The sequence below is a fragment of the Leuciscus leuciscus genome (assembly GCF_965113295.1).
Source record: "Leuciscus leuciscus genome assembly, chromosome: 21".
NCBI lineage: Eukaryota > Metazoa > Chordata > Actinopteri > Cypriniformes > Leuciscidae > Leuciscus > Leuciscus leuciscus.
In genome coordinates, this window is record NC_138745.1 from 19,362,498 (window position 1) to 19,377,571 (window position 15,074).

General features: G+C 36.1%; 1 protein-coding gene across 1 annotated transcript in view; it reads left to right on the forward strand.

The window, feature by feature from the left end:
- Positions 1-1,639: 1,639 nt before the first annotated feature.
- The window catches only part of fam20cb (FAM20C golgi associated secretory pathway kinase b), a 48,486-nt gene continuing 35,051 nt past the window's right edge, over positions 1,640-15,074 (forward strand). Inside the window, exons 1-3 of the mRNA XM_082152766.1 lie at positions 1,640-2,869; positions 3,310-3,485; positions 4,654-4,732. Of these exons, the coding sequence (XP_082008892.1) occupies positions 2,352-2,869; positions 3,310-3,485; positions 4,654-4,732 (773 nt within the window). The 5' untranslated portion in view covers positions 1,640-2,351. The remainder of the gene's footprint in view (positions 2,870-3,309; positions 3,486-4,653; positions 4,733-15,074) is intronic.

Genomic DNA, 15,074 nt, shown 5'->3' on the forward strand with positions numbered 1-15,074 from the left:
CAGTCTATCACATGATCCTTTAGAAATCATTCTAATATTCTGATTGATTATGAGTGTTGGAAACAGTTCTGCTGCCTAATATATTTGATGAATAAAAGGTTAAAAAGAACTGCATTTATAATTTATGCATATAATAAAAGTACTGATTTATTTCAAAAAAAGAAAGAAAAAAAATTACTGACCCCAAATTACTGACCAGTAGTGTATATTGTTGTTACAAAAGATTTCTATTTTTAAAACATTTGCCTCTTTTTTTTTTTTTTTTTTTACTTTTTATTCATCAAAGTATCATAAAAAAGTATAACAATTTATGAAAAAATATTAAGCAGCAGAACTGTTTCCAACTTTGATAATGAATCATCATATTAGAATGATTTCTAAAGGATCATGTGATAGACTGGAGTAATGAGAACTAAAAAATTCAGCTTTGCATCACAGAAATAAATGATAATTTAAAGTTTAATAAATTGAAAACCAATTATTTTAAATTGTAATAATATATCACAATATAAAAAAAAAAAATTCTGTATTTTTTATCAAATAAATGCAGGCTTGATGAGCAGAAGAAACTTCCAAACTTTTGGCCAGTACTGTATATATATATATATATACAGTACAGGCCAAAAGTTATATAAATATATAGCTCCTCCGACATTTCTCTTTACAAATTCTCGTTTTAGACTCCTAATTCGTCACGAATTAGTGTTTTGTTTTGTAGGGTGTTTTGTTTTGCTCTGTCCTCTCTTTAGCGTTCGTCAATACGTCATGCGTTGGTTCAGAAGTCACTCTTCAGCACTTTAATGATGGACGGATGGATGGATGGATGCACTTTTTTGGGCTTCAAAATGTAAGGTACCATTCACTCCCATTATAAAGATATTTTTTAATATAACTCCGGCTGAAAGAAGAAAGTAATATACAGGATGGCTTGAGGGTGAGTAAATTATGGGATAATTTTCATTTTTGAGTGAACCAACCCTTTAAATGGATAGACCAACCGCCCCAAAAATGTCATAATTTACTCACCCTATAATGTAGAAACCTTAAAAGTCGTAATACTCTATTATTCCACAATGTGTGATATATATTTCACATCTTCTGAAGCTACGCAATTGCTTTGGATAAGAAAACAAAGTCACATTGTGAGTGATTTACTAAAAATCTTGAAGTCATCTTCTAGCTTTCTTGTGTTCATGAGAGAATAAGTGACTCTGATTTATGAGCTAATCAATGAATCAGATGATCCAGTTCATAATGCCCTGTCTGAACAATTTCTTCACAAATGAGTCATCCTTCTCTATTTTTGTGTTTCACAGGAGGAGTAAAATCACATGTTAGGATTAACAGTAAACAATATACAATTTTCACTTTTAGGTGAACTCACTTTAATTAGGGTTCTTTCTGTTCTGGTCATATTATTTTTTACCTCATCATTTGCAGTAGGCCTATGCCTCTTTGTCAGCTGCTCCATGACATGCCACATGGAAAAAGTCCAGAAATTTTCCACCGAAATAGGTGGTAGAGAGGGGCATGCGTGTTAAACACATCTTAAAAAGTCATTTTGGGTAGTTGTGTGTGTTCAGACGCCCTCTTCTTGCACAATTTGACGCTACAGGAAGCAAGCCTGGACTGTCTGTCTTCTGTTTTCAAGCTCAGCCAATCCTCTATGTGCGAGGGGCTTCAGCATCATGATATTTAACACACCCACCCTGAACTCCGACAGAGGTATTTCCTCAAGCGCCTGTCAACGGGCAGGTATCACCTTCATACCAGCTGGATGTTCAGGATGAAACGTTGAAACTTTCTCCACAGATCACATTTATCGACGGAAGGAGCTCGATGCGATGCCAGACTTTTTCGAAACCTGCCATGCGTTCATCGCTTTCAACGACTGAACAGCCTCGATTTGTACTGGATGAGAAAAGCGAATGAACTTGTGCAGCTGCGGCACCGAGAACGCGCACTTTTGTGGATAATTTATCTGATGAGGCTTGACTTAATTATATTTCGCAAATACTTGCAGCATAACAGCTATTGCATGTTAAAATAGACTATGAGCGATTGTGTCGAGACTGTTCTCGTGTCTCGTCAACTGACTGCACGGGAGGACTTTAATCGCGAGCGCACGTAAATAACTGGATTATTGTTTCGCATGGATGTGGATGAGCGCTTTTTCTAAATAAACCCCCATTTCTGCCCTTAAACTGGAAAATGAAAACGAAAACGTTCCATGTGTTCTTCTCACAAAATTGGGAGCCCGTGTTTTATGTACTGTTAGCGATGTAGTGCGCTTGCTCACTTTTATCCCTGCCATTCCAAACAAGTCATTTCTCGAACAAGAGACCCTGAAGATGATCCTCTTTAGAAAATTCCGCGTCTTGATTCTGATGGTGTTTCTTATAGCCTGCTCTATGCACATTATGATAGACTTGTTACCGAAGCTGGAGAGACGGAGCAGTAGCGCGTGCTCGTGCTCGCACACACCCAGCGAAGAGCCGCAGAACTGGGCTAAGCATCGAGCCAAGCCGGGATCAGAGTCCGGCTGGCCTAATAAACACACTCTCAGAATACTTCAAGACTTCAGCAACGAGCCGAACTCAAACCTGTCCTCTCACTCACTGGAAAAGATCACCGTTGGGGAGAGACCTGAGGCTTTGAAAAGATTTGAGCAGTTGACAGGTGACGAGAAGAGGCACGCGACGCGGGACTCTACCCTGAAGACAGCTGTGAAGGGTTCGAGGCTCTCTGCGCTATTTGACCATCCTTTGTACAACAGGCCATTGCCTACTTTAAATGAAGATGAAGACACTTTATTCAATGTCAACACTGATATAAGATTTGACCCTAAAGCTGCACAGAACCCAGAGTGGTAGGTTGAGAATCTCAGAATCTTTCTGTTTTCCCCAATTAATATCGATTCACTCATAACAACAACAATAATAAGTGTAGTGATAATATTATCTATTAAAATAATAATAGCTAACTGCATGATTTGTATTATCTTAGAACTTAAAAAATGTTGGACACATTTTGGTCACCTCACTTTTGGTAACAGATTACTCTAAATTGTAATGTAGAAACGTGCCTTTTTCTGTAAAGCTGCTTTGAAATGATATGTATTGTGAAAAGCCCTATACAAATAAATGTGAAATTAATTGAATTAAAAGAATTGTTATTATCATCATGCATTTGATCTTGATGATGTCAATAAACTCATGGCATTCAGAACAACATATTATGAATCTCTGTAATGGCTTCTGAAAAATGCCACATTGTTCATTCAATTTGGGACATGTTGTCTTTCCACAGGAATGGGGAAGGTAAAGATGGGGATTATGCTCCTACCGGCGAGATGTCCTCAGACTCATACCCAAACTGGCTCCGCTTCCACATTGGGATCAACCGGTATGAGCTTTACTCCAGGCACAACCCGGTCATTGATGCAATGCTGAAGGATCTGGTGTCGCAAAGGATCACAAGTGTTGGTAAGACAATATTTGAGAATACACAATTAAGTTGCATTAGAGTTAAACGTTAAATGGGGAAGTGATTTTAGGATTGCAGTGGTTGTGATGCGTGATTTGAGTGCAGCGTCATCTTTCAGTTCTGCTCCTCCTAACAGATTTAAATAGATGCTTTGAATGAAGTTTCTCAAAGATAATGGCTAGACTCTTCCTGCACTCTGACTGCGGATGCATCAATAAAATTGGACTGAGATTCACTGGTAGTGGATTCCAGCAGGGTAAATGAATGAGAAGAGCGTGCAATTTAGACTTAATCAAACGCCATGCTGTGGAAAAGTATCTCCTGCCAAGCATTCATATTGTCAAGTAGACTTGTGCTTGATGGGCTGCATTTATGTGAAGCCCCAAGGTCAATTTCTCAACTTATTATTAACAGGCTCTCCTGAATACTTGATTCTGATTGGATGATTGCTGTATTCTGTGGTCAGAATATTTTTGTATAATAACAACTAAACTACATATTTGACCACTGTCCTTGGCAACCAATCTCACTCGTATCAACCCGCTTTCTCTTTCTTCTCGGATGATAAAATAATTCCTCAAATCAATATTTCATGTCCATTTATTTACTTACTTGCTAAGTAGCTGTGTAATAAGTTACAGAATGCCTAGTGACCTAGATATTTCACAAAATAAACCCATTTAGGATGATCCCTTAAGGAACAAAGACCCCCTGGTTGGGATCCGTGTTTATTTAATTTTATATCTAAAGGAAGTTAAATGTTAATCTACGGTGATAGTGATCCTTAAAAAAACTGGTATGGGCACAGCAGCCTAATAAGTGACTTGAGGCGGTGTCCCCTTGTTTTCTTCATCTGTTTGTGATTGCCTGCATATTCATTACAACAATTCATTACAGCTTTTAAAAAAGGTCTTATCAACTTCCCGAAAAGGACAGTGTGTATGGCCAAAATACACTTGTTGTCTTTCGTTTTTTTCAACCGTGTATAATCAAAAACAAGACTATAACCATCTACGATTACGGACGAAGAGTTTTCTTTTCACTATTGAATTTTCACATTGTTATTGCCACTTGCATAATGAGTCTTATCTTAAATGGTTAATTGTAAGAAAACTCAAGTTGTTTTCCTGAGACGAGTGTTTAGCGCCACTCTTGTTCTCTCTGTAGCAATGAAATCTGGAGGCACGCAGCTGAAGCTCATCATGACATTCCAGAACTATGGCCAGGCGCTCTTCAAGCCCATGAAGTAAGTGATGCAGCAATAGGAAAATGTTAATGAAATGACTAATTTACCCATGGTTAAATATTATAGTTGTGTGAACATCAGCAGCTTTGATTTTTATATCTTCTGATTGTCTTATGGGAATATTTCCTGTGCTATATAGTTGTCTATACTCTGTTATTAAATCTTCTGACGGACACCATTGTGTGGTACTTTTAGCTCATCTGCTCAATTCTATTTGGATATGTCTGTTATTATAATCGTGTGATAATATGCTGGGATCAGAGCTATTGAAAATGGATTTATAGTCGTCTGCGTAGTGATCCACAATGGACGGATCACATCCTATTTGAAATGTAGGTTACAAAGGGAGGGAGGTTGTTTTTACGGATTTGACAACCCCTCAGCACAAATAATAGTTGCCTCCCTGTAATTTTCCAGATCTATAAATGGCAGCAAGTAAATCTTTGGTGTCATTGTCAGATTCAGAGCAGCAGCCCCTCCATCTGCATGCGCCTTAACTATCTGTTTCACAGACACTGCTTATGCTTTCTCTGGCAGATTAGTATTTAATGTCTTAGTGGTTTTATTATTATCATTGAGATCCTCTCTGTTTCCTCAATGGTTTTTCATAGCACCACCAGTTAAAGAGTAATGTATACAGGATGTGGGCCTTGGTGACTGAATCATTTCTAATGTGTTGGTCTACCGTATGTCCTGCCAGCTGAGTGCCTTTATTGGCCATGAAGCTGGTGTTCAGACTGCAGACATCCTGTATTCATAAAGACACGCTTTAGCATTGACAAACTTTAATATGAGATGCGTTTCCGTGTGTGAGCATGAAATCGAAGAGTTGATCAATATTCTTGAATTTTATATAGACAAATGTAAAATGTCCATGTTGTTTCTGTATTCTTCGATAATGTTTTCAGAATTAAGGAAGCCAAATAGGAGGCACATGTGTCCCAGAGGATTCAGTCGTTCAGAGATGTTCTTGGTTTGTTCTTGGGGAGTATTTAAGGAGAGATGAGAACAATGGGTCTTTGGTGACAAGATGCTGATAAATGTTATTAGAGAGAGGAGGTCTGAGCCCAGGCTGTTCCTGCTATAATTAGCACAGACCAACAAAGACACATTTATTTCTTTTCCAGCCACAAGCTAAACACTTCACCCCCATCTTGCTTTTGGAGATCATCTTTTCTCTTGCATTCTCCTTTTTCACTGATAGTTTGAAACCCAGGACTTGCTCGACCTTCTTTGAGGACACGATCTCAGATGTTTGCCAGCTAGCACATTGCTAATGTAATCAAAGTCAAGATGAAACTTCAAACGTCTTTACTCATCTCTGCCTTTGTTTGTAATCACATTTAGTAAATATTGTTTTCATGAACTGATTTGTCTACGTGCTTTCCATGCCTTCCCTGACAAGTCAGGCAAGGATGTGTTCTTGCAACACTTGTGGTTGAGTAGGACAAGTTTCTTTCGTTTTGATTCATGTCCACATGTTCAAATATGCCACACACTCAGATATTCCTATATTACTGTATAGCCTGAGGAAATTGCTTAATCAGCTTTAATTCTCTTAATCATATTAGCTGAGAAATAATAAAAAAAACTCTGTCATCCTTCATGTTGTTCCAAACCTGTATATTTTTCTTTCTTCCCTGGAGCACAAAATAAGATGTTAAGCAGAATGTTCCTGCTGCTCTTTTCCTCCCAATGAAAGCGAATGGTGACCAGAGGCTGTCAAACTTTAAAAATAAGAGAAAGATCTTAAGCGAATAACGATTTAAAGGTCATGTGGTTCTTTTTTTTTTATAGAATTTTTTGCCACAGAGTTGCCATTCGCTTTCATTCAATGGAAACAAGCAGCCTCCAAACCATAAATAACATCTCCTTTTATGATCTAAAGAACAAAGGAAACTATACAGGTGTGGAGCAGCATTAAATGTTTCATTCATTTATTCATTTATAGCTTGTGTTTTTGGCAGAGGAACTGAGCTCCTGAAATAGAAAACTGGTTAGATTGTTAGCAAATTCCCTATGATCATTTGATAGAATAAAAGCTGCTTGATTGGTCTCAAAAGCAGGTAATTTGGTCTGGAATTCTTATGTGGTTTCTGCTTAGGCTAGTACTTAGGCTATTTAACAGAATTAATGAAACTCTGTGATGAATGGGTGTGTGAGTGGATTAGTGGGTGGACAGATCAGAGGGAGTGATAGTTTTTAAGAACTTCCACAGTTGGGCTTCTCGAGGTTTAATAAAGAAAAGATACAAGAACTCAATGTAGGAGAGGCGAGCTCCTCTGAATGCATCATTACTCAAGCACTATTTAAAGATAAAGGAGATTTCAATAGCAAACAGACGCGCCTTAAAGGCTGCTCTCTGAGGCATGAAATGCTTAAAAATGGATCTTCCTCTGTTCTGAGATAGAGGCGAATGGACAGCAACACAATTGTTCTCATCTGCTTGTGTTGTTTGACATATCCCTGTAAATATCACATCACAAGCACACAACACTGACTTTGAGCAGTGGTTCTCCACTGTTTTTGCTTTAGGACTCAGTTTGTTAGAATCAATGGAAATCAAATGTCAATTTAAATACTGAAATTGTTTCTTTGACAAAAGTTTACTGGATTTTTTTACTGAAAATGTATTAATATTACTATGAACTGTATTGGTCCAACAATATTAGGGATGCACCGATATGAAAATTTGGGCAATACTGATAACTGATAATTCTTTAGTTGAAAGCTGATAACCGATATATTGGCCGATAAATATAAATCCAAATTTTTATATAATTTTTTAATGTTTTGATCACAAAACAAAAGTCTCACCATTAAAACCCATTTCCCAAGCACACAATTATAATGTTCTCATTATAATTTTATGTAGCGTATATGACAGACTTGCGCTACACATGTTGCATTAAACTGTATTTTCCTTTTTTTAAGTGATTCCAATCATATTTAAAGCAATTCAAAACCATCATGGTGAACAGTGAGTATCTGAAGTGTCTCAGCTGAAGGAAATAATCCATTATTTATCAGCTTTAATATATCGGCAATATTTTCTTTTCAGGCCGATAACGATAACATTAAAATTTTACATATTTTAGCCGATACCAATATGGTGGCCGATGTATCTTGCATCCCTAAACAATATGCAAAATTACTTATTATACACAGATTATTCTAATATAGCTTGAATGTGAACATTTTGTTTTCTCTTGTATTTAGGTGTGTAAATGAATAAAAAATATTGAGTAGTGGGCACAAACCAAAAAAGTAAAGCATAATAAAAATGGTCTTTTTTTTTACCATATATTGTTTTGTTCTTAGTTTTTGAGGCATTTGGAATATTTATTTTGTCATCCTAACTATGGTTGATTATACAGTTAAGTGCATTTTATTATTCACATTTAGCATTGTTTTTTTTTGTTTTGTTTTCATGTTGTCTGGACCCACCAGTGGAGGACAACTAGATAGAGAACATCTTAGTACATGTGCATGACTATGAGTTTCAGAGTTTGAATGAAATGAATCAGATGAATGAGTGTTTGCCTGATATCCCTCACTCATGAAATCTCCATTAGTGTTGATCCACCATGAAGCTGACTGCAGCCCCCCCACAGAAACACTGACATGCTTCATCCATAATTAGCTCCTCCCTGGTCACACTAGACAGGATTTTTTGGACAAACATGCTGTCATTGATTAAGCTAATCTGATGAGTCATTCCGTTGCTGCACGTTTAGCTGTTTGACTGATGAGAGATGCTAATGTAAAATTTATTCTAGAGGTAAGAATTTCACCAAGGAGAAAGAGACAGACCAATTGTAAAAAATAATAATTTGAGAATGGAAGTCCCACCCCTCAGTGAAGAGAACCAGTTAATCAGCTTTTTGTTAGTTTCTTACTGTAGAACATCTGTGTGCTTTAGCTGGATCCCCCTGAAATATAGATTGCGTGGAAATCATTTATAATAAACACAATATTGCATAAAAAAACAAGAATTGGTGACTTTAATATACTATACTATAATGTTATGTTCACTATAGTTAATGATGTATAAAAGACAGAAAACAGTTAAAGAATTTATTGTAAAATAATTCATTTGATTGAATCGCATTAATTACAACCTATATTTTCAATTCAAAATGGAGAAAATTACCAAAAAAACAAGTAGTTTGCATCACTGGATATTATGTTGTTTAACAGTTGTCCTATATATAATGTTTATCTTACCTCACTCTTTCACAGTTAAAACTGAAGGAGGCTTCTATGATTTGATTAGCCATCTCAATCATTTTGTCATTGATGAGCACTGTTAGACCACTTAAGCAGACCATCTTGAAAAATCTACTTTTAAAACTTTTTGTCATCCTAAAAACAAACAGAGTGGTGTGTAATAAAGGCCATATGTTACTGAAAAGTGATCTTGACAAGCACTTTTTGAGATTTCATTATTTACCCTTGCATTCCCATTGCATTAAAGCTACATGATTCCATTCAGGAGTAAAAAAAAAATATGGTAGGCCAGTGGACATTGGACCTAATCATCAAAATAAAAGCTTTTATTTCATAATGAAGTTTAAGCATTTGCAAACATGGATGTCAGAGTCAATCTTTCTTTTTATAAAACTGCAATAATCCAAAATAGCTCCCAGCCACTACTTGACAACACTTATGCTGTCCATACTTTGAGAATTTTCTTTGCTGTAACATTAACTAGGGCTGGACTGGGACTGGAAAATAGCCTGAGCCCAATTCTGGCCCATCACAAACCAAAGCAGAAAATCTCCCACTAAATGTATCACTTATGCATATAATACAAACTACTGCCTGCTGTACTTTCTTGTTGATATTGATTTTGTATTGTGTGTGAAAAATACATGTTTACATTTGAAAAGGCAGTGCAATTAAATTACACAACAAATGAAAAAATCTATAAAGCTTAAGTGTGCAATTTTTTTAATGTTCAAATACTTTCTTATATCCCAGATTTATATAAATAAGTAATTTTTTTGTAGGCTCACTTCCTGAGAAATGTTAACACTGTGGTTCTTCTGTGCATCCAGAACATCACAACACAACCACATTGGCTTGGGTTCGGGTGGGGCTATGTTTGACTGACCAGTTGGCGAGACACTCGATCTGTCCATTTGGAAAAGCCCCGGTGCCATTAACTTGTCTTTATGCGTTGTGTTTAGTCATGCTGAAAGCGTCTTTGTTATTTCATGTGGTTTATACTGATGCTTGATTCATAGTCTCAGAAGCATGTACTTCAGGGGTGTCTGTCATAGAGTATTACTGTCTGAATGATCTGAGGTTTTGTGCATCGACAAGGTTAATGATATCTACTCTGGCAGTGCAGTTCTACCAGAAAGACTCGGGAGGCAAAATAACGTAACAAAGCATACATTTATTAACAGCCCAGCAAGCAAGTATTTATAAAGTTCTTTGGCGTAGGCCTCATCCGTAGCTCGCAATCCGAGGGTAACGGAATCTGCATTTCCTGCCTGAAGACGAAGGCAGGGGCGCAGCCGATCCCCTGGGAGGTATGGACAGGGACCATCCTGGTGGTGGTGGGGAGGATGGAGGTAATTGATGGCGTCAGCATCTGCGAACTCAGACATGTGTAAGTACCGATCTTTTATACTGCAAGTATTAGAACACGATTGGTTAGATGTGAAGGTAATAAGTGACGTAACAATTGAGTCTTCCTGGTAGAACTTACGCTAAAGCTTTCATTTTCCACAGATCTGTTCCCATTCAAGATATGACTCTCATGACAGACCTTAAGTCTTCCATAAGACAGCTCAGAGCTCACTCACATTTTTAGTGCTTTTGCTTAGTTCTTGTCCTGTCTTTATCAAGGCCTTTTTGCAGGTCTTTGACTCAAAAAAAGGGATTCATACCAGCTTAATGCCCCATGAAATTCCATGTCGCTTTAAAGAATTCATTTTCTCAGTTTTGTTTGCAGTGTTAATTTATTAGAGATCGGTAACTGATTTGACCAATATTTTTTACTGATACGTTTCTACAATACTGGGACCATCGATAAATGGCATAATTTAGTGGATCTCTAAAGATTTGCACCCAACAATGCAACTGTGCGTTCAAAAGGAAGTGGTCACATGTGAAGTAACTTACTTAATTTAAGAAATATGTAACATTTTAAACTTAGCAGTGAGTCAATATATACGTATATGAAAATAAATATAATGGCATACATCGTTGTTGTTGTTGTTTGGTAGACTAAGTCTAACAGCTAAGTGTAAAGTCTAATTTATAAAGGAATAATACAAATAATATTTTAATTATTCTAATATTTAATATAACTGAACATTTTTTGCTGCCTTCAATTTTTAAGTACAATCAACTTGGATGTTTAACTCATTTCAACTTAAGTAACATTAAACTGACTTAAAAAAATTAGTGTTTAATGTGTTTTGATGAGTTAAAGTAATGTAAAAACATATGTTATCATAACTTATTGATCATACAATTTACAGTATACTATGGGTTTTGAAATGTATTATTACTACGACTACTATACTACTACTAATTATTATAAATTTTCTCCCAAAAACAAATGTTTACAAAAACAATATCAGCCAATCTCTGTTATGTAGTGTCTGTGTGTTGGTGTAGTTTTAAAAGCAGATGGGTGTGTAAGCAGCATCACAGAGCACAACAGCAGAAACGGATCTATTTTATAACCTGTAGTTACTGTCAGTCGAGCACCTCGGGGAATAATTATCTGATAATTGAGGCACAAGGTAAAATACTGTTTTCACAGTTGTTAAAATTCTTGATTGTCACTCTTAATTATAACAGCACAGGCGTTACATGCACGATTTTATCTGTTCTCATTAGGACAAATTCCCTAATTGGCTCTGAATGTTCCAGAGTATCTGAAACATAACCCTGAATGATGGGATAATTGGGGGACAACAGAATGCACACACCTTGGGGACAACAGAGTACTATAATACTAACTAAACTTACTAAAGTACTGCAGCTTATGAGCAACACCGAAGCTTTGAAGACGTCTGTTCTACAGCTTCGGATAGAGCTGATCTGTGGAGGATGAGGACTGCTCGGCTGAATGGCCTTGACTTTCCTCTTTACTTTCCTCTCACTTGTGTTGGAGTAACAGTGAGGTTGGGTAGACAAAATAAATGATGTAACTGGCCTTGGATACAAATGCCCACAACTAATCTGTGTTAGCAGGCGGACTCCCTCCCTCTTACCCTGTCTCTTTCGCTTCTTCCCTCACATTCTTTCTATTTCTCCTTCTGCTTCTTCCAGGATTACCGCAGATACTTGTTTGTGTTGTGATAAGCGCTTCACTATATCCAGGAAAAGCACGGTGCATTGTACCTCTTAAGCCTCTGCATCGGGGCTCTTTGCTCCTCTCCATAGACTTTCATAGTGAAGGATCAAGAGAAAAGAGAATAACATCGCAGGGTCATTCCTACTGTGCCGTACATTTTTATGTCCCCATCATATATGTCTTAATATATTGGAACTCACAATGTTTGAGGATTGAATTCATATTAGTTTGATTTTCTTTTCTTTTTTATCATGGTATTACAGTTATGTGAACAAACATGGGGTAATATTTTATTCATTTCACCAGTTTGCTTTGAGCAGATGCCACTTGTCCCCAGGTACACTAACTTCTGACATAAAAAATTTACAGTTTATTAAAAAATATTCTAGATTCAGTTCCTAGAATGAGAAATATTCTGGTTTCATCATATGAAGTCTCTTATGCTCACCAATGCTTCATTTGTTTGTTTAAAATACAGTAAAAATATAAAATATAAGTAAAATATAATATTTTGAATATAATGGTAAAATATTTATTTTATTATAAATATTTATATTTATTCTTTTATTTTTTAAACCATTTTAAATAACTGGTTTCTATTTTAATAAATTGTAAAGTGTCATTTATTCCTGTGATGGCAAAGCTGCAATTTTCAGCATCATTACTCCAGTTTTCAGTGTCACATGATTTGGTGCTCAAGAAAAATATCTCATTACTATCAATTTTGAAAACAGTACTTGCTGCTCAATATTTTTGTGGAAAACATGATTTTTTTTCAGGATTCTTTGATGAATAGCATTTATTTGAGAAACAGTTTTGTAACAATGTAAATGTCTTTACTGTCACATTTGATCAATTTGTTGTGTCCTTGCTAAATAAAAGTATAAGTAACATCTTACTTTAAAAAAAAAAGCTCCCATACTGATCCCATACTTTTGAAAGGTAATGTGTAAATGTTTTCCTAATCTTTTGTAATAATCCATTAACTAACAGAAATCAGGTCTTTAATACTCCAGGAAGTGACATAATTTTAAGTGGAACAACTACAGCCAAAACATAATTTTTAGCTATGAATTAAAAAAAACTGAAATTTTTTTCAAACAAACAAAAAAACTGTATTTATTGGTTTCTCATTCAATCTACTCAATCTAAGTAGTCAAATTGGTATGATAATACCCACCAACCTTTCAAAAGAGAGTTAAAAAATATGTCAAAATGAACTTGACACCGTCATATAACTATGACACGTCTCAATCCTCACTGAGAAATGGCTCTTTATTTCCACCCTGTTAGAATCCATCCTGTTAATTTTATTGCCAAGTCCAAATGAATAAAGTGTAAGTAGCTGAGCTTGACCAATTTTTGTTTCTTGATAGCGTGCCATACCCTTTTCATAGAAATACTACCTCAAATTACAACTCAAATATATACCATTTTTAAAAGTCAAAAGGTACTGCATAACAGGAATGACCCAACAATAGATTAACATCTGTTCAAACTGAAAGAGTGACAATTGTCTGCATCTTAGACTATAGGCATAATTCTAATGTGCTGTTAGACTGGGAGATGTGGGCGAATAACTGAACAGCACTAGAGCAAAACAACTTGCAGAAAACCATTGATCTGTTTACTCAGGATTGCAGAAATAGGCAATAGACCTGAGAAAACATGTGACCCCATTTGTGGTACAGCATATGCAAATATGAGCTTTGGAGTCTAATTTTTGGTTGATGCACATGGTTTTGTGTCTAATCTCCAATCATGCAATGATGCAGCCATTGTATTTTGGGTATTAGAATAATGCTGTTGCTCAGTTAGAGGATTCAGAGGAAATGGCTTTTGTCATGCGCAGAATATTCACAGACACACCTTCACAATAGCCAACACCCAAAAAGCTCTTATTGAGAAACTGTCTCAAAGTTCTCCATAATCCTTGTCTCAACAAACACAGTACCTCCTAAAAAGCAGCTTAACCAACACACATCATTTAAGCCTAATGAGTCATTCCAAGAGTACAATGTATGAAGTTTTTTTGGGGGGTCAGAAAGTCAATGAAAACTTGCACAACCAGTATACCTAAAAACATTATGTCTGCACATACTGTATATAGTGTGAGGGAACTGCAGGATATTTCTCTATTGTCTACCCTTCCTCTATAATCTATATAGCCTGTAATCTACTCGCTCTTCAGAAAGGCAGTATGCCACGTACTTCACTCTACCAGTGGGACTGCTGAGGATTTCAGGGCTTGCAGCCTAGCAAATGTGTTTTTTTCCTTCTTTCCCCTGTCTTTTGTGTCTATGCTCTGGGAATTATGAAAGGAACTTCTATATAGCTGGAAAATGTGAACTCTTCAAACCAAGCCAGCATCAAAAGTGCAGTTAATCCAAGCTTTCTCTCACAAACTTGTTTTTCCCCCCTCTAAAGCATCTCAGACTGTTTCTATAAATGTTTAATGATTTCGATTCTGGCACTGCTTTCCTCAGTGTGGCCGATATGTTTCCTATTGTGCTACGGCCAGCTACTGGATTCCATGTTCTCACCACACGGTCAATAGCGTGTGATTTCAGTTGAATTTTAGAGTATTTTGACCCTTTGAACGAAGCTATATTTCATTGTGTTAGATCTCAGAAGTGCAGAAGCCTTTGTCTCTTTTAGTCTGTGTTCATTTAATTACAGTTGCCTGTCTGTCATCTTTTCACAACTTTTCGTCAACTTCACAATCAGATAAACCTTAAAGGAATTTTCCAGGTTCCATATAAGTTTATCAATCAACTGCATGTGTGGCAAAAACCACAAAAATAGTTTCGACTTGAGGCACTTATAATGGAAGTGAACTATGATCTTAAAAAAAGTGCTTTTCTTTGTGAATAATAAAAAAAAAAAATAAAAAAAAAATGACTAGCACAACTTTGCAACTCTAAGAATTTAACATGTTTAAACAAAACAAAAAAATCTTATTTTTAACAAATGCTGAAAACAGTTGCTTAATGTTGCCTAATGTTGTTGTGAAAACCTTGA